A 26,851-nucleotide genomic window follows, 5' to 3' on the forward strand; every position below is an offset into this window, starting at 1 on the left:
TAGGTATTTTATTTACTTGTACAATTATGTATCTAACTACATACTTACTTATCTACCCGCTGAAACGATGCTGCAGGACAAGAAAAACTATTTTCGCTTTCTTAATAAACCCTAGAAATCTATGTAAGTACTCTATTAAATAAATACATATTTCGAGGCGGCTCTATGTCTAGCATTATCATACCACTCTGAACTACTTCATACGTAACTCAAAAACCCCGACGACCTAGGCGTTTAATTTACGACGACGACTAGACCATAGCTCAGAAACCAAATAAAACCCTCGTAGGCGGACCACATAAACCATCCACACGCCCCTCGTCACAACCTTTCACAACAAAAAAAAACCAGCACCTAGAGACGCAACCGAAAAATCCAGGCTCTATAATTAAGTCCAGCTCCCAACCGACGTACCGGCAAGCCAATTTAAATTTACTGCAAACGCACGTGTATACTTCAAAATGAAATCCTACTACCGCACCGAAACACGCACGAAACAAAACCTAGAAAACATGGGCGCCACCCCTTCGTTGCGACTGGCTGGTAACTCGAACCACGCCTGTTTCTGAACGCTACCCTTTCTGTCCCTATCCAACGTGGCTGATATTTAATAGACTATCCTACTCTCTCGCGTTGTGTCGTTCTAAAGCTTTGGTTTTGTGGCCAGTACGCGTTGAGAGTTTGCGCACGTTTGTCGTGTTGCCGCGCGATCCGCGGTGTGTCAAGTGTAGTGCCGTGTAAGCCGAAGTGGCGGGTTTCCTTGCCGCGGGACGGGGGGCCCATGCCCCCTTCCATCAGCACCACATTGGTAAAAGTTAGTGTCCTGTGTCTTTGGCTGAATTAAATGTCTATGGTTGAGTGGAAGTGATGTGCAGTTGCAGGTTGAGGTTTATGGTACATGTTTATTTTGTCGGTTGACGAGTGTCTACAATGTTAAGTAGACAATTAGATCATTGAAAATTTTAGATACTTAAACACTAGATTTAAAAAATTACAGAGAAACATTTGCAATTTTTTTACATAATAAGTTCAAGTATAAGTACCTAGTTGCTTTTAAAAATAATATTTCATTAATTTACTTAAAAACCCCATGTATAGGTAAATAAGTCATAAATACTTACCTAATTAAACATAGGTACGCGCTAACTACCCAACACCGCCATAAAAAATGCGCGAAAATGTGACAGCTATATAATGTACTACACCAACCCACTGATTTCTGAGTGCATATTTCCATTAACAATACAATACATTTGAAGTAAACATTTACTGGCCTCCAAAAAAGCTATAATTTTAAGTCATGATTTGGGCCTAAGTCTGCGCGCTAGGCCTAATTTAGCGATTGAAACTAATCAAAGTTCGAAGCGATAAAAAACACATGAAATATTATCAAAAGTAACTAATTAATATAAGGTAGGATTTCAAATAATATCCAGTCTGAAATTGACTCAAGTTATGTGTGAAAAGTACAACTGCGGCGCGATAAAAAAAGTTTTTCTAATGTAGAGTCGTAGAGTCAGCAGAAAAAGTAAATTCACAGATATTGTCTTTACGTTACTTACTTTAACTAAGATAATTGTAAACAAGTTGTATGAATAAATATTTATGATCAAATAATTATGCACTTATGTATATAATACGTGTGTAAACCCTTTATTGTACAAAAAAAAAACATAACTTAAAATAAATTTCAACAGTTTTTTCTTAAATTTAAAATTCATTTTCTTAAGTCGACTTTACATTACTTTGTCTACTAAAATAAGTACGAAAATTTCATAAACATGGAATATTAAACTAACAAACAAAACCGACAAAATCTGGACAAAATTTTGAATGAAATATCGTTTCTACTTTTAATCAATTATTCGATCATTAGTTTTCAGTTTAAGTTAGTGTAGGTATTAATTATTTGCATGATGATGATGAGATGATATTTCACGCTTTTGTTATAAATATTTAGTTTTACTCGTATAATACATTTTTGTTATAAATCGAAAATAATCTTTGAAGGGATAAAAATAGCGCTGTATCTATTTAAATAAAAATTAAGTAAGAAAATCATAGTCCTGAATGTAATTTGTAGCAACACATACATTTAACGCTAGGTAGCTAATGTAGGTATAATCCTAATGATATTTTCGAATTAGACATACCTATACAAAGTAAAATTCTACTTTTCTACTTTTTTACTTTTTCCACTTTTTTTCTAAAATAAATAGTTAACATACCTAGTTCAGCACCGGGTCGGGGTCGTGTTCTATTTTTGTTTTAAAATTTTCTCATCATGATTATTTTTGAAAGTAATTATATTTTTGCAATAAAAGACGCGTTCGAAATTAAAAAAAAACATAATGCATGTAAGCGGACTGTTTAACGTCTTTTAAGTAGGTATACCAGCTCTTTTAAAAATATAAGCTCTTCTAAAAGTAGGTATTTAAGTAGTTAATTAAGATCAGGTGTATGCCGTACAGTAAGTAACTCATTTTAATTATCTAGATTCAACAATCTCAAATCTTTATAGAAACAGAATATGTTTGCTCATCTTCGTTGATGTCTTTTCTTTGATAAATCGATTTTATTATAAAGTTTAAAAAAAAACCACAACAATTAATTATTTAGATTATTTAATATATTCGACGGAATTCTTAATTAGATAACAAAGTAATGTGAATGATTGAAGATTAAATTGTTATTAAATGCAGGCACCTACACTTACCAATCGATTACCTAACTTTCTAAGGGTAATGGATAAAATATACTTAAAAAAATATTAATCATTCATGTTTTTCATTTCATATGTAATACTTACCCCGAACGGGGATCGATTCCGGAACCTTGAGCTTTTTAGTGAGGCTGTCCTCGCGCCTCACACACTATAAAGAAAACAAAATAAAGATTTACCTACTTACTTACTTATACCTTGAACTAAAGAAAAATTCTATAGGTACAAATTTTTTATTCTTACAACTCATATAAACACAACACGCACATAATAAATACATATATGAGTACATAGGCATTTAAAAACTAAATAACTGTAATTTATTTAAAGATAGGTACTGCATTTACGAGTATGCAGCTATAATATAGCATGCGCTAGAGCCAAGTTACACTTTATTCAAGAATATATTAAGTAATTAGACTTTTAGAACCTTATTTAACCGCTTATAGCTAACCGTGACCTATTAGTACCTAGCTATCCACAAGTTTAGTCTTTAGAGGTGGGGGCGTTCATAGCTAGACAGACTCGACCACTTTTGGATTTAATTTTAAACTAGCCGTTGGCCGCGGCTTCGCTTCGTTGAAATCTGTTCTTAGTGTAGTCAACTAGGAACCCTTATAGTTTCGCCAGTCTGTCCTTCTGTCTGTCTGTCCGCGGCTTAGCTCAGAGACCGTTAGTAGGTACTAGAAAGCTGTAATTTGGCATGAATATACATATCAGTCAGGTCGACAAAGTGGTAAAATAAAAACAAACTTTTTTTAGGGTACCTCCCATAGACGTAAAGTGGGGGTGATTTTTTTTCTCACCTTATCCTATAAGTAGTGTGGGGTATCGTTGGATAGGTCTTTTAAAACCATTGGGGGATTGTCAAGATTTTTCGATTCAGTGATCTGCTTACGAAATATTCAACTTAAAAGTGCAAATTTTCATTAAAATCGAGCGTACCGCTTCCTCTGAAATCTAAACTTGGGTGGAAACATTCGAAAAAATTCAGTATGGTAGTAAATATAACAAATTTTCGGGGAAAATTATAGCGGCTACGGTTGCTTGAGAGTATGGAGTTTAAGCGTAAATAGCAGCCTAAGGTATAAAACATATCTAAACATGGAAGATTCCGTACACAATACGAAATCCTTAGAAAAATATTACTTGATTTTTTCGTAATGGCTACGGGACCCTATCTTGGGTGTGTCCGACACGCTCTTGGCCGGTTTTTTTTTTTTTAAATTTTGTTACGCTCGAACCTTGTCCTGACAATAACGAACATAGCAAAAACATAATTATACCTATCAAATTCCGTGCGTCGTTCGGAAGTTATGTGCATACATTTCGGCGATTCTTTTTTATTTACATAATAAAATAATAGATATAGACAGAAGAGAAGATTAAAAAAATAAACCGGTAAATATGAACCGTTCACCATATCACCGTACCATTGTCATCATTAAATAAAATCGTAGAAAAAATGTCGATAATACAAATTTCTTGTAGGTACACGGCTATATTATCCCGCCGTGGTGGCCTAGTGGTTTGATCTATCCTAGAATCGCGGGTTCAAACCCGGACTCGCATCTCTGAGTTTTTTAAAATACCTCCCAGTAACCTAGCACTTTCAAAATCGAAGTCAAAATATCTTTATTCAATTTAGGCTTGATTAGCATAACTTAATTTTTTTTAACACATTAGTTGTAAGTTGTTGTAAAATGCGTGTTGTAAATTAGTAGTAATAATTTCTTACTATGACGATCCAATCCAAAACATGCACCTTTTTCATATTTTTGTATAGACGAAATGCTTTGGCTCATCTGCACTTTCCATCAGATGAGATGAGACAGGGATCAATTTTATTGCTATATAAACTTGTCGTTTGTTGTAAAAGTAAGTTTTTGTTAAGAATATAGTTTTTTGTTGATTGTATTTGCATATAATAAATACATAATTATCATGGGACAATTGACACCAATTGACCAAGTTTCAAACTAAACAAAGCTTGTACTATGGTTACTGAAATAAATACATACTTAATCTGGGGGTACGGCAGTGCCACCGCCAAGTCCAGCATACATAATATATGACCCAGACTCGAGAACAAACATTCGTATTATTTATACAAATATCTGCCCGTCCGGGGATCGAACCTGGGACCTCAAGCTTCGAAGTCAGGTTTTTTAACCATTTGGCTATCCTGTCGTCAAATTTTGACATTTAAATGACATATCCGTAGCAATTCCAAGTCATAATACGATCACTCGTAGTGGGTGCAATTCGGCTGGCAAGATTTGACATGAACAAACAAATATTGCCAATTAAATAAATACTTTAAAAAAAACGGACAGACGACGGGATTCTTAGTAGTGGGGTCTCGCACCCTTTGGGTACGGAATGCTTAACAAGGGATGAATAATAACCAACAGAAAGTTGGAAAACCCCCGACTTTGTCACTTCAAAGTTCAATATCTTAAAAACGGCTGAACCGATTTTGATAAAACATGTCTAAGAACCATCGCTAGAAATCCTGCTATCAAATAAAAAAAAACTGCATTCAAATCGGTCCACACACACAGACACACAGACACATACAACGGTCAAACTTATAACACCCCCATTTTTGCGTCTGAGGTAAAAAAAAGAATTTAGCGGAATAATTTTTAAAGCACAATCGAATTATTATTATTAGAAGAAGAAAAACTGACATTCAAAACTTTTTTTTCGCTATTTTATCACAACTATCTTAAAGCATTAACAATAGAGATAACATCAGGTGTCATTTATTGGGCCTTTGCATGTGGAGCACTCGGACGTTTACACGAGATGTTTTAAAATTAATCTCAATTATTTGTGAAAAATATTTGTGTGAAAGTTTATAGGTATACTTTATAATTGAAGTCGTCAAATGTTTACATACAATGGTCGATCTTCAAACGTCTTGACTACATTTTTATCAAAAAATCCGTTGTAAAACTTTGAAACTCAGAACCCTTTACAATCCTGCCTCTGCCCGTTAGTAAAGTCTTTAAAACAGGCTTCTTCTGTGTATACAAGTATTAGTATTGTTTAAGCGTCTGTCATTGTCTTTTTCAATGCGATCCTTTGACCATTGTTAATGTAATAACCGTTGTTATAATCTGTAAGGGAAGCGTGCCAAAAACAAGCGGGTATCGATCTTTTTTTTACGGTTTCTGCGATAATCTTTTTTGGTAGCATTATCCTTACCCTGTTCTTTTGTCAAGTGTTACCAAATACTTGAAATTATAAATAATTTCAAATTTGCTCTTTTCTTTTAAATAGGAAAGCTTGCTTGTGGCATTTATCTTGACGCTTTGGCCATATTGTGGCTCTAGGTCATGACAAAATATGAAAACCAAGTACTCTATATTGAATGGGGATCCTATAGGTAGGTAACTTTTGTACACATTTTGTTTTGTGGCACTTTTATTTAGTTAAAACTGTTTTGTATTTAACAGACTTCATTATTTAGCTTAAAGCTCACCGTCGATTAGATTTATTATTGAGTCTATTCGGATATCTCTTTCTTACTTCTTTCTGTTGTAAAAGGTTGCTGGAAGAGGTTGCTGTGAAGCAATAAGGCCATTATAGCTTACTTTGTAAAGTTTACACTGTCTAAGTACTTATTGTCTGCATTGCATATTATTTCATCTTCAGTAAAAAGTCCTCGGTCTGTAAGTGATTTTCTAAGTTTGTTACTGTTCTGTGTAGTGTTCACCTGCAGAAAGTTGTCTCGTGGATCTCTTTAGTATTTAGTTTGTCCTCTTCGTGTATAAATATACGGCATATTTTCTTTTGGATTGTAATGCTGAAACTTTGAAAATCTGTATACTTAATACCTAATCTGCAATCTTAAAAGAGTGTTAAAATTCTTGATGACGTCACACCTCGAATTGTTTCAATATGCATGCATAGAATTTAGTTCATAAATTATGACAAAAAAAAACAATACTTTGAGTCAAACTATGGTGTTAGTGAAGTTCTCTACTGTCCTTTCCTTCAATAAGGGAGTTGTACACTATCAATTTTTCAAGCCATTTGCTAAAGATATTTTGCGCGCCGGCAGGATTCTTCTTAAGAGAGTTCCTTCTGCATCTAACGCGTTGCATCCATGTTTATTTATTATTTTAGAATTTATTATGTGTTTTGTCCTTCTATTTATCTATTGGGAGGGCGCGAAGTACTAGGTGGGGGTAATGAAATCTATCGCAGCGCTCATAGTGGCCAAAAGAAGAAATAATTATGGCTCTCTGTCATCTGTCATACTCGTATTAATCTGTCATTAATAATACGTTATAGGTTTGATTTTTGTCACAATGTCGCGATGAAATTTCAAAACGTCAGAGTATCAGAGCCAAAAAGTTGCGGACGCTAGGTGGCGCTGATGTGCACAGAGCCAATATATGTAATATAGCTTTGCTTGAGATTGGGTGAATGGTGTAAATTACCCCATGATATGTATTTATTAATTTCTTCTTTTATGTGAGAGTGCACTTACACCATCATCCTGGTGCCAATGCTGCCCAAGCAAGAGTCAAGGGCGGACCCACTAGCTGCTTATGACATGATTCCTCTTTTGATCCTTTACTCAGCGTATAAAGGATCTAACGATTTTTGAATCGATACGATTGTTATATAAATTTAGATATGTCAGTTCGTTAAAGATTTCCTGTTATCGAGTTCATAAGTTTCACAGGTGGATAAGTCCATACTTTCTTTCTTTGAAGGTCTGATATAACGTAACGTATTAAATAAATATCAAATAAATAAACCTACCTACTGATTCTGGTCTGTTAAGTTAGGTTCAAGGATTATTGAAGGTATCGACTGAATATTAGCGCTATAGTACTTCGACTCATATTCTGCAGCATAATGCTGAGTCAATATCCTTTTCCACATCATCAAATGTTTTTTATGTGTTATTTTAAAAGTCATGTCTGGTGTTGCAGATGTTTATGGGCGGTGGTGATCTCTTACCATCAGGAGACCCACTTGCAGTCGTACTTTTTTATGTTGAATAAAGTTATGTCTATGTAAAAGAACTCTGTCCTTTATGAGAGTTTACAATGTGCATCATAGAATTGTCTACATTGTAGATACACTCCGGTTCATACCATAAGCACCTGCCTGCGGTAAGATAGTAAGTACACATCTCATTAGTTTTGCCCGGATCCTTGGCGGTCTTCATAAATCGGTTCAGCGGTTTGCGCGTAATTGGAAGACAAACAGATATTGGTTTTTAAGTTCAGTTTTTACTGTTTTTACTACGACATGGAAGCAACAAAGTATTAGATGAGGTGTAAAATGGTGTAATAGGTTTGTGAAATAGCTAGGGGCATGATAGCTTAGGTGAAAAAAGTGGTTAAGTTTTTGTTCACGTTTAGTAAACGAAACATAATCTAAATGGACCTAGGTTAGGTAAGTTTAAGGACAGGCCTAGTGCGTGTTCATTTATTTATTTGGCAAAATTGTGTGTTGCGCCACGCATATTGTGTGGTTCCGTAGTGAAATTCTGTATGGAAATGCATGTTATGTATTTTGTCTAAAAATACACAAATTTGTAGGTACTCGTACTAATTATCGAACCATCTGAATTGTTACACACTGTGGAACCTTTTCACAGAAAAAGCCATAGTGACATCACATTGCTTGACAAGAGAATTCAATATAAAACTAACTGTGAGAACGTTCTACAGAAGTTAGGAATTAAGTGGTTTGATAATACCAGAGCTGTGACCAGAGACCGTACTGTCTAATGAATGCGCTGACGTTCGCGATCGCATTCACTGTCTCTTTTTACCTTCGTCTTATACCGTCAGATATTCTACCCTCGTCTTATACCGTGATGATAGAAAGAAGTGGTGAAAACGATTGTGATTACAAGTGTGTTAGACAAATACGGCCTTTGATTTGGAGCCAGTGTCGGGCCGCGCGGTTTCGCAGCGCATTTTACAATGTGTTAGGAAATTTAAGTAGTATAAATAGATAATCGTTTTCAGTATGGTATACAGTTAAAGTATAAATGTCTGAACACCATTGAGCCTCGTTAAACTCTTGTAACAGAGATAGCACTGTCAGCTTACTCTTATCCAGGCCAAGAGGCTAAACAGCGTGACAGCTGTAAATAACCAAAAATCACACGCGCCGCGGTCCACGGCGCAGCGCAAGCGCATCTGAAATGGCGCGCGACCAATCGCCCTCTCCGATTTGAATATGGAATATTAAACAACCGAGACCTTCATAAATTTAGCCAATAAATGTCAGTGTCTGCGGCCACGGCGCGGGCTTATGAAGAAAAGGCCTTCTTAAGTACCGAAGTGAGGTGTAAAGTTTGTTGGATTGTGGAATGGATGACATAAATAATGACAACGGTCTTTACTAGGATGATCTTGAAAGTCTCACAATAACAAACGGTCATTGAGACATGTTGGAACAAAGTGCTGTTAATCGTGAAAGAAGTAAGTTTTGATTATCTAGGTTTTTATCTTGCTTCGTTCAGTGGTTAACGGTTAGAAATAAACACAGAACAATCATTCGTCAAATTCAATCTTCATTTTATTCAAACAACTGAATCTTACTATAATTATAATAATATATTTTGATACTATTTACTTTTTAATATCGTTACTTTTCAGACACAAGCATCTTTTTTTCTTGGGACACTTAAAAAGGGCAAATGTAACCCAACAGAGCGTTATTAAATCGACTACAGCTACAACGAGGTAAAAGGAAACCTGCAATATATTTATATAAAAAATATTTATTAAGTATGACTGCAAGTAAATTAAATTAAAAAAAATAAATTAGATTCCAAATAATTAAATTACATCTATTAATATAAAACTGGAAGAGTGGCGTGACTGACTGACAGACAACGCACAGCCTAAGCCACTGGAACTAGAGACTTGAAATTTGGCACACATATTCCTAGTAAGGGAGAGTAATCTATATTGAACCGGCGCTTAAATTGGACCGCTTAGTATTTCCACCAAATTACACAATTTATTTACACTGGCAACACACACTGTTTGTAGCGCTGCCGCTGTCATCGCTTCACTTTTTGTTGCAAGTGTAAATAAATTGCGAAATTTGGTCGAAATACAGAAGTGGTCCAATTTAAACGCCGGTTCAATATAGGTTACTCTCCCCTAGATCATATAGGTGCACTATAAGTAGTAATGTTTCAAAATCAAAAGGGATAGAGAGTTTAGGGCATAGTGTTTAGGCTGTCCAATCGTAACAATGTAAAACGTAGGTATACAGCTATTGAGAATCGAGTGCTGCACTCGAACGGTAATAGCAAAATGCTAATAAAACCTTATTCCACAAGCTTTATCGATCGTAAAAGTAAATCCTATTATGTTTCTAGCGTCCAGTGCTACCTACCGTGCACTAGGTACTGGCAGTTGGAATGAATTAGATATTGCTGCTTTGCAATAGAATGCCACTGTTTCTTTGATTAAATACAAGTATAGGTATTTAAATATAATGTATAGGTATTTTACAGATAAATAAAACAAATAAATACCTATCAAATATTTTCATGACAAAAATGTCATGTGTCCAAGTTGCAACGGTATGTACAACATACCCACCACGGGGACACTTTTCCCTCCGACACTGTCATAAACAAATAAGCTTAATGATGTATCTTTAGATATTTTAATACCTGGCATTCCTTACATCTTTAGTTGTTTTTTTTAAATCAAAAAAGAATAACCGGTGTATGTACAATTGAGGCCATAAATATATACATATACAGCCATAGCGTCAAATGTTTGTATATCCTTCTGAGTCCGAACTTTTTTTAACAGACATACTATAATACTTAAGACCAAGACGTGGTTCACCAGCTTTGTTATTTTGGATATTAATTGAAAATTCTTAAAATTCTTTATTCAATGAACAATTTGTACTTTATAAAGTACATTCGGCCATTAGTCTTAGTGTTAATTGGTCCTTTACAAAGTACGCGGGGCTTAGGAGTATATATCGACCTTATGGTTAGTGACATAAATGTGTACCTATAGATATTTTTGTCGTGTTGCCAACGTACATATTTAAACCCTTGGCTATACAACAGCTTCCCCTACAAGAGATGGCCGACTAGCCGACTAATTTTCGCTGAATAAGCCGACTATTCGTCAACGCCGATCATTGGTTTTGGCTAAATTCAGGAACAGGCAAGCAGGCTACAGCTAGCAACGTCTGCCTTTGTGGGGAATCGTGCAGTCATAAAACTCAGCGGCTGGTATGAAATCGAATCATTCCCGAGAGCACTCTCCATCTCCATTATGGTTCACTATAGTTTACCCGAATTTCATATGCCAAAAAGTATCGTTTTCCATATTTTCATTTGTCATAAAGTAATTTATTTCGGAAACAGTATTTTCTTCAGAATTGCTATTAAACTAACCTAACCTAACCTACTGTAATCTGTAAAATGACATTTGAAAATATCCTAAAAACACGGTTTTCATATTTTATGGCAAAGGTTGGTATGGTAAGTGAAATTATGACAAATGAAATTATGAAAAGCGAAGTGACTCGCGCTACTATGCGATAGAAAATGCAAAGAGATGCTTTTTGTATAATTATCAATTATTGTTCTAGGAATCATAAAAATAATCCGTCCATTTTATTTATGTTTATCTTTTTTTTATTATATTAGACTCTAATGAAATTTAATGAATTTACCTTCCTTTAACACAACCGTTAATACCAGGAGAATTATTTTACTACCACTCGATATTAAATACTGGTACCTACCTAAGTATTTGTAATGTAGAGTCACGAACATAGAGCAAATGACAAGATAAATAGAAATGAAACGTGAGCCTAAATTGGCACAAGCGTATATGCCTAAAAAGACAAATCCAAACTACAATACAATACAATACAATACAAATATTCTTTATTGCACACCACAAATCAGTACAAAACACTTTATAATATAAACACTACATTTAATTTTTTTATGTTATTTTCTCTGTGTGTATCTATCTATATTATGTGTATGTAGCTTACTATTGTAGTATAAAATAAAGAGTTATTGTATTGTATAATGCAAAAAAAGTATAAAATTGGTTCTGTAGTTTTGCAGATTAATGAATAGACATACAAAGACACAAAGATAACATCTTACCCCAAATGTATTCATTTCGTCGTGAGTGAAAATGATTAAAATACATTTCACTGTTGAGGATCACAATTTAGTAAAATTTATGAAAACACATAAAATGTGTGCGCATTAATAGCAGGGGAGGCGATAAGTGGCGGGTGACATCGGTTCTACAAGAAATCAATCGGTGGCATTTCCATTCCTCTCAGTTTTAATTCTGTGGTCTCATCTCGGCACACTACAGTGCGAACAATTGAAACCTAACTTAAAGCTTTTAAATATTGCAATAATTAAGTACAAGGTTCATAATAAAGATATAGTGCCTGATAACGACCGAGTGTCAAAAGTCAAGAGCATGGAGTTATTGTATGCTTTGCATAAAAGTAGTTTTAAAGTAAAGTTAGACTATGACACAGTAATAAAGATGACCGTAAAACCCAACAATAGCCATCGTATTGTACGTTAAGCGGCGGAGATCGCGGTGTTTAAAATTATACCTCAACTTACGCATTGTGCTACTGCGTGTTACATAGGTTTAAATATAGCTCGAGAAGTTAGTAAAGGTTGTGACATACGTACAGTCACCAGCATTAATATCTGCCACAGCGGAGCGTGCAAAAATATCTGACACGTCCTTCGGCCCTAGAAATAGAGTCGTATCAGATATTTATGCACGCTTGTTGTGTCAGTTATTGGTGCTGGTGACTGTACTAGGCCAAAAGGCGTAGGTACCAAGATTACCGAGTACGCGTCCACAAAAATAATAAATCCAAAGACTAAGTCCACGAGTAAAATACGTATTTTCGTAAAAAGCGTGTTGGAAATACCGGCGTTTTATTAAACACACAAAGTCATCTGCCACAGCGGAGTTACCTAACAAAAATATAATCTGACACGTCCTACCCACTCTAGAAATAAAGTTGTATCAGATAATTATGCACGATTTATTGTGTCAGATATTGGTGTCAGTGACAGTTTGAAAAGATGAGATAAAATTTTGAAAACCCAGCACTATATTAAAAGCCAACTCATTTGTTTCCAGGACGTGGCGAGGCAGGCGGCGCGATGGCGTGCGCCGGCTGCGAGAAGCCAATCCTGGACAAGTTCCTGTTGCACGTGCTTGAGCGCGCGTGGCATGCGGCGTGTGTGCGATGTGCCGACTGCCGCGCGCCGCTCGCGGACAAGTGCTACTCGCGAGACAACAAACTGTTCTGCCGCAACGACTTCTTCAGGTAGCTAACTGTATGCGGCATGCGCGCTGTGCGAACAAGTGCTACTCGCGCGACAACAAGCTGTTCTGCCGCAACGACTTCTTCAGGTAGCTAGCTGTATTGTACGTGAGCTTCGCGAGCAGATGACGTGCGCCGGCTGCGAAACGCCCTGCTTGCGGACAAGTGCTACTCGCGCGACAACAAGCTGTTCTGCCGCAACGACTTCTTCAGGTAGCTAGCTGTATGCGGCATGCGCGCTGTGCCGACTGACGCCCTGCTTGCGGACAAGTGCTACTCGCGCGACAACAAACTGTTCTGCCGCAACGACTTCTTCAGGTAGCTAACTGTATGCGGCATGCGCGCTGTGCCGACTGCCGCGCGCCGCTCGCGGACAAGTGCTACTCGCGCGACAACAAGCTGTTCTGCCGCAACGACTTCTTCAGGTAGCTAACTGTATGCGGCATGCGCGCTGTGCCGACTGACGTCCAGCTTGCGGACAAGTGCTACTCGCGCGACAACAAGCTGTTCTGCCGCAACGACTTCTTCAGGTAGCTAACTGTATGTGGCATGCGCGCTGTGCCGCCTGACGTCCTGCTTGCGGACAAGTGCTACTCGCGCGACAACAATCTGTTCTGCCGCAACGACTTCTTCAGGTAGCTAACTGTATGCGGCATGCGCGCTGTGCCGACTGACGCCCTGCTTGCGGACAAGTGCTACTCGCGCGACAACAAGCTGTTCTGCCGCAACGACTTCTTCAGGTAGCTAACTGTATGCGGCATGCGCGCTGTGCCGACTGACGCCCTGCTCGCGGACAAGTGCTACTCGCGCGACAACAAGCTGTTCTGCCGCAACGACTTCTTCAGGTAGCTAGCTGTATGCGGCATGTGCGCTGTGCCGACTGACGCCCTGCTTGCGGACAAGTGCTACTCGCGCGACAACAAGCTGTTCTGCCACAACGACTTCTTCAGGTAGCTAGATGTATACTATGAGAAAGCTTGACCTGTCGTGTCTTGATGCGTCAGTCAAAAAAAAAAAATTAAAATTTAATATAATTGTCAGACAGAGATTGTGTTCCGATGGCTGCAGTTGCTGTGATCTCTCTCTATATGTATCTAAACTATGTATACCATTCTGACACTTAGGTATCATTATGATACAATACGGTAGACAAATACGTGTGGTTTGCTATAATAACGGTTAGGTCAACAGTATACGCTCGCCTAATACGACTCGGTCAACAGAATAGACACCTGTTGATTGAACTAATTATGTACAACCTCTACTTATTGCTTTACCACTACTGACCTATCATTTGTTCAAAATAAAACTACAATCGAGAACTAATTTGTGAGAATTTAGTACAAAAGTTTAATCGGCTACGGCTACCCCAAGACGTGACCACTAAACGTTCGAAATTGTTAAATCGTAGGCTACGGCGCCAAAAATAGAGTATTGAAAAAAAGTCATGGATTATAGGTCAGGATGCGGCGGAAAAAGGTTCACTTACGACTTCCGCCGCCTTGATGGTTTAATTTCGTATGTTTTTCGTAATTTGACAAGTTTATTCGGTGACATTTCGGCTTCCCAAATGTAGGTAAGTGACGCCATTTCCGTTGTTTGACGCCCATTGTCATTTAAAGGTTGTGTTTTGGAATTGGATGTCTGTATTCTACAACTGTTTGGACGTTTTGTATTATTATAGCATTCTCAAATAGTGTACTCTACTCTACGAGCGAGATAGTGCCATATTGTTTCTGTGCTAACGAAAAGAGCAAGCAATATTCGAACATTTTTTTTAAACCAAAAATATTTTTTCTAAATGAGAAAATTACGACTAACTCAAGTTACACGCTTCCTTAGGCCTCTAGGTTGGCAACGCATCTACAATACCCTTGGTGTTGCAGATGTTTATGGGCGGTGGTGATCTCTTACCATCAGGAGACCCACTTGCTCGTTTACCATCCAGTAGAATAAAAAAATGGTGAAATTGGTATACTCCGTTTAATTTAAGGTTTGAATTACCGTTAAAATTGTAACACACGTTTCTCGATAATATTTTGAACACAATTTATTATTATTATTATTAGCCTATTCTGTCCCAAAATTCGAACACAAATGGACTAAAAATACCTACATGTACATTTATTAGCGTTATTTATTATGTTTTTATTATACAAGTTTACACAGTTTTAAATAGTTCCGTTGTTTCATTTAAGAAAGTGTGCAAATTTTACCGTTAAGTTTCAAATGTTAAAATAAATGGAGTATATCTAGTAAGTATAGTAGTTTAGTTAGTTAAAGTTGTAACTGGCTTCAATATTATTTTATCCTCAATAAATGAGGTAAAAAATACTATGTTTTGTGAATATCATTAACGACACTAACGGCGGCGGTATGCATGTAATGTACGATAAGTTAATCCCATTCAATTCATAACTTGTTAAAGTCAAGCTTTACGCCTTTAGCATTAAGAAATTTTGTTTTGGTGCGAACCTCAGCCAAAAGATTACGACCTCAAGACATGCACAGGACACAAACAACCTGTATCTTTAATTTATTGTCCCCTACGTTCAGCCGTCACGATTTATTCTTTGCTTCGAGTCTTTAAAATAATTACCTATCAAAGACCAAAACTCCCTCCGGCCAATGCAAACCTAACTTCGTTCAACGCATAAAATATTCAACCAGACATGAAATGTCATTAAAAAATTAAAAAGATAATAGAACAAGTCCGATCCAAAGACAAAACACAATCGCTTTGTAAGAACCGATTTGAAGTGCGTTTTCGACGTTCGAATTACGAAAATTTGTAATTTGAAAAATTGGCGGCAAAGGCGACATTCCAGAATAACATGGCGGGTTGCTCGGTACAAGTTTATGTTTTATTCATACGGCCTCCATCGTTTATGCAAATGGAGCTGGTAATAATTCAATGTGATGATAAAATAATAAAAAACATTGGCGCTAAAGTCGCGTTCGCAGTGTATTTTGTTGATAGGCGTAAACCACAACGTTGACTTGTCAATATTGGTTGATAAAATAGTATGCGAACCTGAAAGCAGCCATTCTTTGGCACAAAAGCGATTAGTTATTCAAATGCAAATCACCTTCATTGATAATATCTGTATCTGTAGAGTATTGTTTGTTTTTTGAAGACATTAATGTTGACAGACCTTCATCAATTCATCATCAAATTGTCTACAAATAAATAAGGATTAACTTTTTGAGATTACTAACTACACAGCACTCTACCTTAAAACCATAAAAAGTTTGTAGATTAACCTGGTACTGGTACTGGCACTATAAAATAGTATGAAATATTCCGTTGTGCGACAGTCATTTAATAGTGCAGGAAATTAAGCAAGTTGTTGTATGGAGACCCATGCATTAATTTCTCAGTCGATGAAATTTTGCTTGGTTATTGTATAGTATGAGCCGAAACTAACATATGAATAGCCAAAAAAAAACTCCTAAGTTAGGTATTTATACGTAAAAATACAAATCTGTTTATATATGGAACCGAGTAATTCCTCTGTCCAAAATTATTTTACCAAATAAGTCATTTGTATACATATCAACGGATATGTTTATTTGGTCCAACTTTTTAAAATCCACCCGTAAGTAGACAAAATGATAATTAAAAAAAAAGTTTGCTAGCCTTGATTGTGTCCTAGTGTTGTTAAATGTACGGAACCTTTTGGGCGTTGTACTGTACGACTTAGCCAGTTTGTTTTCTAAAGCGTAATTTCCCCCTTACCTACATTGTGTGGTCATCTAGCTCCAATTTCACCTTTTGCCACGATTTTACAACAAAACGAACCCGCTATTAGCATGTTGTAAAATTAATTTATTGCTAATCTGCAGCATTCTATTTACCTGGTAAATTCATAATTGCCTACTTGTAAAGTTTATGATCAGCCAAGGAGCCTCTTAACTGTAATACTTTTAGGACAGTTAATATGTAGAGTTTACAAGCAGAATTAAAATTAAACCTAAAAATATACTTGAACTTGAAACTTTTATTTTTTTGCAATTTCTAGCCATTGTCAGATTTCTTCAACTAAAACATAGACTAAAATACTCAGGTATAGCCAGATAAGCCTCAAGTAAAATAATAAAGAAATGGAGACTTCTTAGTGTGGCATAATATTTTTTTTATAAAGATCAATAATGTAACCGTTCTTTGCAAGAATTTTAACGTTCTGTGCTTGATGAAAACATGCCATTAACTCCCGCCTTGGCGGTAATCGTCAATATTTCCTACAATTTAAGTAATTGACCTTTCTTCTAACAATTAATTCAATGGTTCATATTTGCATACAAGTAAGTTGTTTTCGATCGACCAATGGCACCCATTCGGGTAATAATGACGACCATTTACATATTGAACTTTGGGTATTTAGTGCACTTCGTATGCTGATTGCTCACAAACTACGAGTGTTATGGTAGCAGGTTTTTTAGCTATCGTTAAAATTCCACTACGAAATTTATCGTCAATACGAAAGAGCTTAATTTCATAAAGTTTCAAATTGCAATTGGAGAATGTAAAAATGTAATTACAAGTGATGAAAACAAAAAACAACATCATTTTTAACGTTGAATATTTGAACTTGGTAACAAGTTTTTTCATCCATTTTCTACTGTTTTATTATACCCAGCAATATAGTTCGATATGATTAGATTATAAATTAAGATGAGGTATCCGAAAATATTCCAACACCAGGTATACTTCGTTTTTTTAGCATTAGAAAGAAGGTCATCTTGACATGTTCTTTTGATTGAAAAACACTTTTGAAAATATGTAAAAATTAGCAAGGACATAAGTAAGATCATTTACATTCTTTTGGTATCATAAGTACTCAATAGTTATTGTTTTTAAATACCATTTTGAATTAAAAGACTCATCAAGATTGTTTATCCTTTTTCTAATGCTAAAAATAATATAAGTGAATATAAGTGAATTGTATTCTGTTACCATAAAAAAACGAAGTATAATTCCACCCATACAGTGCACAAAATTCGAAGACCGCAATTGCTAGTGCTTAAGGGTAGTTTCTTTTTTCTATTAGAAAAGCTTAATAATAGAAGTGATCTAACACTGATTTCCCCAACAGGCGATACGGAACGAAGTGCAGCGGCTGTGGCCACGGCATTTCGCCTTCGGACCTGGTCCGAAAGGCGCGCGAGAAAGTGTTCCACCTCAACTGCTTCACCTGCCTTGTCTGTCGGAAGCAGCTGTCGACCGGTGAAGAACTTTACGTCCTCGACGACAACAAGTTTATTTGCAAGGAGGACTACCTGTCTGGAAAGACGCCGACCACCCAGCATTGTAAGTTTTTTTGTCTATGGTTAGAGTTTGAATTTGCCATGCCAATTGCATTTTTTTTGTGGCATCCTTAATCAGTCCCAAAGCTTAAGATGTAAATAGCATGGTTGTATTTAATGGGTGTTTTATCTATAAAGCTCTAAAGGCAGTTTTGCAAGTACATAGATAGTTTTCATCTTCATGAGAACTGTGCTTGCTCTAGCTCCAACACTTGTACTTGTTGGTCTTAAAACCTCAAACTTATATCTAAATATAGGTATTTCAATATTTAGATAGCGACCAAATATTCACGTTAGCAGATAAAATACAATTAAACTAGTTTGGTAATTTCGTTCGGAAATCGAAACAGAAGATCGGTTTTTTTTTTTTTTTAATTAATCTTCAGGGAAGCGAAGGAAACCGACGCGTCCCGAGCGATATTAACATTCTGGTTGTACCTAATGCAGGTACTTACAAGATTTTCCCATAGGTAGCACTGAATAAGTAAAGTACCTACAGAAGCCTCACTGCCGTATAAAAGTGACCTTTAGGCATAAGAATCGTGTCTCTGTCCATCGCATAACTCGTATTCACTCGCACGAGGCACATGTAGTGGAATAGCACACTCTAGGGGGCCCCAGACATCTACTTGTAGAGGAAAGTAAAATCGCGGAGTGAGCTGCGCCTGTAGGTAGGTACGAGTAGAACTCTAAAAATTAAATTAAATTAAGCGTAATAGTCATATGACTACAGGTACGAGTTTGTTTGCTGTTTCATATCCTATTACAAATTTGCAATCGGATTTCTAACAATCTAGGTAGACAAACATATAGGTATTTCGAAATTGGACCGATTCTTGTTTGCAGATTGGATAGGAAACATTATTTACGTAACCTATCAAACATACACGATCACGTTCGCAATTAACTCGATGTTGGTATACTTCTAAAAAAATAAATGAGGTCTTTTATTGTCCTCGGCTCGATTCGGACCCAATCGCTGTCGAATAATTACATTTCTAAAACACGACCACGTCCCCTTCAATTTTCGAACGTGACATGTGAGAATTGCATTCTCAGTTTAAAATGCGTTTTTTATTGTTTAAGAACGTATCGCGGCAACAATAAAACTCTCGTAGCACCCATTTCGAAATCGGATTTTTCGATCAATACGAACCGTAACCGAAACCAAGTGAAAAAAGAATAAAAAATGCCAAGGCGTCGGACAAAAAGCCAACCGCATTACACATTAGCCACGTCTCCACGCGGTAGTGGCGCAGACATCTTTTTTTACTTTTTTATGAAGTGCTTTGTCGATGGCAACACCTTGACGTGAGTTAGAAAAAAGTGACGGATTGTAGACAAGCAAGAATCGTGACCTGCAGGGTACCAAATACATAGCGATAGTACAAATATTTTGATTGGGGGATATCAAACCCTCCATAACAAAAAAGATCGAATAAGTTTAGAGGCGACTTTTTTTTTACTTAGAAACGCAAGGGCTTTGTACAACTACGGGTTAAGCCGCGCGGTCTCTTACATTCCGGTATTTCTGGTTCTTGATTGCTAATTTCTACATAAATAACATGAATAATTATATTCCGTATACTCGTATGCTACTGTGTTTAATGTCAGTCTGCGGGAGCATTAAGGGGTTTCTAAGACTAATCGCTTATTTTTAATCGGTGCTATGTTGAATCGGTCGCTTGATGTTCATACAACTTATTGTCCTTCGGAAATAACCCTGAACGTGACATGTGAGAATTGCATTCTCAGTTTAAGAAAAAAGTTTTCGGATCATACGTGAAAAAAGAATAAAAAATGCCAAGCACAGCATTACACATTAAGTTTACTGCAAAAAAGTGACGGATTGTAGACAAGCAATAATACATTAATACAAATATTTTGCAAACCCTCCATAATTCGAATAAGTTTAGAGGCGACTTTTTTTTACCAACTACGGGTTAATTCCGGTATTTCTGGTTCTTATTTAAATAAACCCAGGGAGCATTAAGCTTGTAGTCTCAACTAAAATAATGCTATTCTGGATATACTTATTTAAGAACAAGTTTGGATATCGACGCAAGAATAAAATTCCGTCAAAGTGCACCTGTGATAAGAGTTTTGCTGAGTCCCTACTACCATTTTATATTTATTTAAACACTAGTGTACAAAAATTAATAAACAGGTTAATAAAAAAGAAAAGCAAAAAAAACTAAAGCTAAGGTAATTCTAATCTAACAAATTATAAATACCACCCAGATCGCTGCTATTGGGTAGGTAAGGTTTGCTCGTTGTATGGAAAAGTACCAGTGCTATGGTCACTTTTGGATCGGGCATGCTGTGGACATGCAAGTCCTAATTGGCCAAATTAAGTGCCAGTTTTCCATTTTCGTCCGCAGCAATTTAAATGGCGCTAGCAAGTACTGAGCTAAAGGTATTTAGTCACGGCTGAAAACGTGGTTGTAAACACTGACACATTACGACGTTTTATTTTAGGATGTTGGCGAACCTGCCCCATTATCATAGACTTAGCAAATTACTGCTGGCCACAAATACTTAAGTGTGAACAGTAAATGTGGTATCGTTTTCAAGCTGCGAAAATATTCTCACGTAAGCAAAACTATGGGCAATTAGTTAAAGTTCACCATTAGAAAGATAGATGTAACGAATTGTTCCGATAGGTGTACCATTAAAAACCTCAATATACATTTCGAGTTCATACTTACCAACACTTAATCAATAGACTTATTAACATTTTTTTAATAAATATTGAAAATGTATAGATCTGCAGAATATATTACGTCAGCATTGACAAAGAAATAAAAAGAAAATGGCTATTTTGGTTAACAATTTGGTTATTTACTTTCTTTGTGGCACTATTTGATTTCGGATAGAGCGTGGTTATTCTAAACGTGTGATTTGATTTCAGTGCGGGCTCGAAAACAAAATTGTGCCGCTTTCAAATATCGAACTCCAATATACCTACACATTAAAAGCAAAAGTCTAAGAATAAAATAGCCATATGATGGGGTTGCCAATGTTTGCGTTCGTGTGCCCGCAACATGTGAACGCCCGTGGCGTTGCCTTGTTTACCCTGCGTAATTGTGTTTAGACATTGTTAGAGTGGAATAATACTCGCAAATATTGCTTGAAAGCTCAATGGAGTATGAGAATGTTTGGTTTTTTCAGGTATGAGTTGTGTTTGTGTTGGAAATCATATTGCGAATAACTTCCTGGTTATGAATAACAAATCGAATGAAATATGGTAGAGTTTGAGTTTGTTTGGCCCAGAGTTGAAATACGAGTTGAAGTTGGACAAATGCACTTTAACTTCCGCTTTTGATAGACAAAGTCATTTCTACCATTCACATTAACCATTTATTTAATTCTTTAAACAATATTAGATGTATGTTAATATTTTCCTTAGTCCGAAATGACCATTGTTATTTATAGTGTTCAGAAAAAAAAACATCTTTAATATCTCTATCTTTAATATCTATCTATTTTTAAGCCCATTTTAGTTAGGGAGTGTTATTTCTACTATTCTCTACCCACCCCTCTGAGCTCAGCAAGCGCAACACAGATACGGTAAGGTAAAAGTCTTGTTATAACGCAACCACTTCACCATTTCTTTCTGTCACAAGATACAAAATAAGGCAGAAAGGGATGGTGCATACGATTGGCAAGACTCTTCCACTGGCTGAGCTAAGCCCGGATTGGTGAGGATTATAACTTATACGATTATTGATATTGTTCGAACATGGAATATGATTTGGGATTAATGTAGTAAGCGTGTTTGAAAGCGATAGTGAGTTGTGAAGTGGAATGAGTTTAATGATAATCGGCGTTCAATCTAAGAGCCGGGTAACTGCAATGAGCATTGAGTAATCTACTTTGATTTTTATTTATATTGCTTGCAACTTCGTCTCAGTGCCATCTACCGGATTCAAAAGTATCTTATCTTTCAAGCATTACATAATTTCATTAAATTCGTGATTTAATACGATACGAGTAGGTAATGATTGAATTAGTTCGACTGAAATCCGTAAAAATAATTTTCGTTTTTTCTTGATTCAATGTCAAAAGCGTGATAGGTACTTACATACGTACTACGTATATACGCGGTATCTACTCTATGAACATTTATTAATACATGTATGAAAAAATTACAGCTGTTCAGGCAAACTGACTCAACCACCTGCGAAAATAATCCGGATTAATTTTAAAGCACGTTTCACATTAAGAATTACATATTTTATCTGCTCTCTCTATCTGACGAGCTATTTTATTTTGCTTACAAATTATTAAAAGAGACAGTTTTCCACGCAGCAAATTGATAATAAATTAATAAGTTAAAGCAAAACTTGGTTTTGAAGATAATGAACGTTTCCCAGTACAGAGGGCACAGTCACCAGCACCAATATCTGACGCAACAAGCATGCATAAATATCTGATACGACTTTATTTCTAGGGCCGGAAGGACGTGTCAGATATTTTTGCACGCTCCGCTGTGGCAGATATTAATGCTGGTGACTGTACCTACTTTTAAGACTTTCCGCGTCATTCCAGCATCCAGTCAAAGCCACCCCACCCCACCAGAGGGAGCGCAAATCTATTACTTCCACGTATTGCGCGGCGCGAGCGGCGCGATAACGTTCTTATCAATGAAGCACAGACGACATTGTGGTACGAACCAGTATAGTTTAGAGGGGGAACTTAGGGCTCTATTGTTATTGTTGTGACGTTACCAAGCCCGACTCAGACCCACCTTAAAAATTTACTCAAAAAAAATCAAAATCAAAACGTAAGCAGACCGGTAATGCCTCTCTTACATGTATGTTTTTGGGATTCCGTAGTTTTGTAAACAAGCAATCCTCATAATTATGTCATGTCCGTCCGTCTATCCGTCCATGTGCGTTTAGCTTAGAGATTGCTGGTGCCACTAAAATGTACTAGTAATGCGTAGAGTACTAAGATATATGTATATGCGTCAAACATGTTTGAGTCAACAAATTTCGAGAGTAAAATTGTAAAATTGTTAAAATTTTTTTTTGCTCCCACGCATTATACTATGAAATAAATTATGATTAGGTAGTCATCATCCCAGCCTATATACGTCCCACTGCTGGGCACAGGCCTCCTCTCAGAATGAGAGGGCTTGGGCAGTAGTTAGTAGTTAATTTTTAAATACGAGCAAACCACTTACGAAATTTCTGGCATACATTTGATATAATTGAATTGCGCACGCTTTAAAATAAACACAACTAATGCAACGCATATAATATGTATTTTGGTGTCTTTCGACCAGTGCAGTTTGTTGGCATTTGATTGAAGGCACATGTGCGGTTTGTTAGCCGCCAGCAAAAGTGTTAAGATAGCCTCGAAACGATAGAATTAAACTACTCGTAATCTATAAAAGAGGACTAAAAAACGATCACACATGGACAAACGCCAAACAAAATGTTCTACGGCTTATGCAACGTTGTAAAAAATAACAGATCGGCATTAATGCAATATTAATAACATAACTGCTTACGTTTTCCTGATCCCTGAATAAGGGTTGCACCCTCGCAAATATCCCGCGTGTTTGTCCAGGAACCGATACTGGCAACCCCGGATGTGTTGTTGTTTTAAATGGCTATGCTTTGGCGCGCGCCGCTTGCCAGAGATAATCATAGACAATTTGTTTTTTTTTAAGCAATTTTGTACCGGTTTTTCGTTCGACATAACCGTTTTGTTGTGTACCTACTAATTATTCAAAATTAGAGGATCCTTTCGATCTTATCTATCTAGCAAAACAGTACTTTATAAGTGTTACAGAAAAAAAGTATAATAGATTCAAATATTATTCACGGGTTTTCATTTAACGTAGTTGTCGTGCAAGCGCCAAAAAGCACATTTTCAGTCGTACACAAAACATAATAAAAAATCTGTATTAGCGTAATCACAACGAAATTTAGAGCTTGCTCTTCAGTATTAAGAGTGAAGGTAGAAAATACGTAGATAGTAGATAAGTACCTATGTATAGTCACGTAAAGACGAACAGCGTGGAATGGAGGAGACCGATAGAATCCCATTTCGTCCTCCCCGGGGGGGAAGGGGGGAGGGTGTCCGCCATTTTCGCGACCCTGCAACCGACGGCGACCCGATCGAGTTTATACGGGCGTCCTATTTTCAAATCCCTTGAATATATCCCGTGACATTTACGAGTGTAAGATCTAGAGGTCTGGAGTTGTGTGATTCAGTTCTGGCACGACCTTCAATTTGGTTTTATAATGTTTAGGTAAGTTAACCCTGTACGCGCGCGTTGCAGTTTCAAAAATGCGTTTATGTATTTTTTGTTTCAGCGTTTTGATATTCCTCGCGTATTCTATTTGATGCGCTAGACATTGAAATAAAAGTCTAATAGTTCGATGGTTGAATGCAATCAAATTAATACTGCTACCATTCGGCGCCATCAACATTCCTTTAGAGAAACCACGTCGGCAGCCGCGAATAGTTCGCGCTTGTGCTTTACCCACTTTTCCTTAATTATCTAACGCCTCAGCCGCGATCCGTCCTGCGTCTGCCCATTAATTTTTATTTATCGTTAAAACGATCGATAGGTAGGTAGCGTGCTCGTAAAACCGCTGCAGTAAACGTTTATGTTTGAGTTTTATGATGTTTTAATGTAGCGTTTTTGAAAGCTCGCGGGCCCCGAGTTTCTAGTTTATATGAACTCGTGGAATAGAATTATAGGCAGTAAAACATGACGGGATACGCGCGTTCTTGAAGGCGAGCCACTGCAAAAATGCCGTGAAAGAGCGATATATAAAACTTCAGCACAAGAATTAATGCCCTCAGACGTACCTATCTACTTACCCGATGCTTTTATAGACTTCTGTATTTCTGTAAATTGCATTTTATATATATTACGATAGGAAAAATTACGTTCGCTCATAACTTGTGTTAATTTAAAATTAATTTTAGTGTCGTATACGCTCATACAGTCAGCCATTTATATATGTGCTGTGCTAGGTATGCTTAATGTAGGCAGCGACTGTTGCCCCACGTAACAGTGTGGGTAGAAACTTTTACGTACATGTACATGGCTGAATAGAGATAGCAGACGGGCGAACGGTATTTTCACCGATTACCTCTACTTAGATCGGACAAATAAAAACATCGAAAAAACTAATCGGTCAACGATTTACAGCGTCGGGAGCGCACCCCGAGGGCAAATTATCGATAATCGACCGACTAACCAAATAGCCGGTGTCGATACAAGTTATCGACAGTAATCGTTATAATCGCTAGTGCCGCGCGATTGTTGCCGGTCGCCATTACGGGACGTGCGCGGCGTTTCAACACACGACCGACTACTCTGACCCATCAGTCTTCCATCAATCTCTATTCCGAATATTTTTTCCCTACCCACGAAAGTGTACAAGGGAGCTCATCACAAACTGGTGACCTCAACAGCTTTTTGTATACGCTTATTATTTAAATTATTATTTATTAACTGTAATTGGCGGCGACGTTTTGAGGGTTAAGTTCGGTGTTTAGCGTAATTTGGACGATTCGACTTTTTGGAGGGTTTATTAGTGGATAATTATTAGTCGAGCTACGGAGGTCGTATCGTATGGGACTTTATGATTACGATCATAAAATAATTTTTAATCTCGTTGCCGACGTATGCCCACGTCCATTAGCTTAGTTGCGGGCACCGACTAGCATTATTTACAGTTTTTCATATAGCAATAATTAAACATTAGGTACAAAATAATTGCAGGTATCAATTCCGTAGACACCTATTAATGGAAACTTATATTGTGATGCGAAATTATAATGACATTTGCAACTCAAAGGTGCATTGCATACGTCATTATAATTTCTACGACAAGTTTTATTATTTTTACACTGGCAACACTGGAGTTTCCCTTGCTTTCAGTGTAAGCAAGGCGCGAAAGAGGCAGTTCTTTTTTCAAATTATTTTTCTTCGCCGTGTATTGTTTGTAGGTAAATGGCGTGAAATTGAAGGGCGCCCTCGCGCGGTGCGCGGGGAAGTTGTTGAACCTTCAGGGCTCATGTTATCGCAGGGCTCTGAAATGTCATTGCACCCGAATGTTTGCTTGTTGACCGCAGTGTACAAACATTTAAAGCTGTAGTATAACCATTATTCCAGCCATTCATTCGTAACAATCTAATTTTCTTTATAATTCATCATGGGCTTTTTCTTTATCATTCATTTTCTTTATAATTCATAAAACTTTTTCTCTCTCGATCTATAGTTAGTAGTAGGCCACATATTTATTTAAAAATGTATGTCCTACTACCTATTATTTTGAATGAAAATTCAGATCGAATTAGACTGTGTGTTAAATCTTAGTAAAAAAAATATTATTTAAGTTTAATATTTTGGATCTTGTAGATCTGTTTTGGAAATCGAATGACGTCTTTATCTACTTTAGACTAAATTGATATATTGACTTTGACTTTAAATGT

General features: G+C 36.7%; 1 protein-coding gene across 1 annotated transcript in view; it reads left to right on the forward strand.

The window, feature by feature from the left end:
• The first annotated feature begins 671 nt into the window (after positions 1-671).
• Positions 672-26,851, forward strand: part of LOC141431496 (LIM/homeobox protein Lhx1-like) — a 47,082-nt gene continuing 20,902 nt past the window's right edge. The window contains exons 1-3 of the mRNA XM_074092685.1: positions 672-814; positions 12,892-13,081; positions 18,175-18,389. Coding sequence (XP_073948786.1) covers positions 12,915-13,081; positions 18,175-18,389 — 382 coding nt within the window. The 5' untranslated portion in view covers positions 672-814; positions 12,892-12,914. The remainder of the gene's footprint in view (positions 815-12,891; positions 13,082-18,174; positions 18,390-26,851) is intronic.

Source organism: Choristoneura fumiferana, chromosome 9 (genome assembly GCF_025370935.1).
Source record: "Choristoneura fumiferana chromosome 9, NRCan_CFum_1, whole genome shotgun sequence".
NCBI classification, from domain to species: Eukaryota; Metazoa; Arthropoda; class Insecta; order Lepidoptera; family Tortricidae; genus Choristoneura; species Choristoneura fumiferana.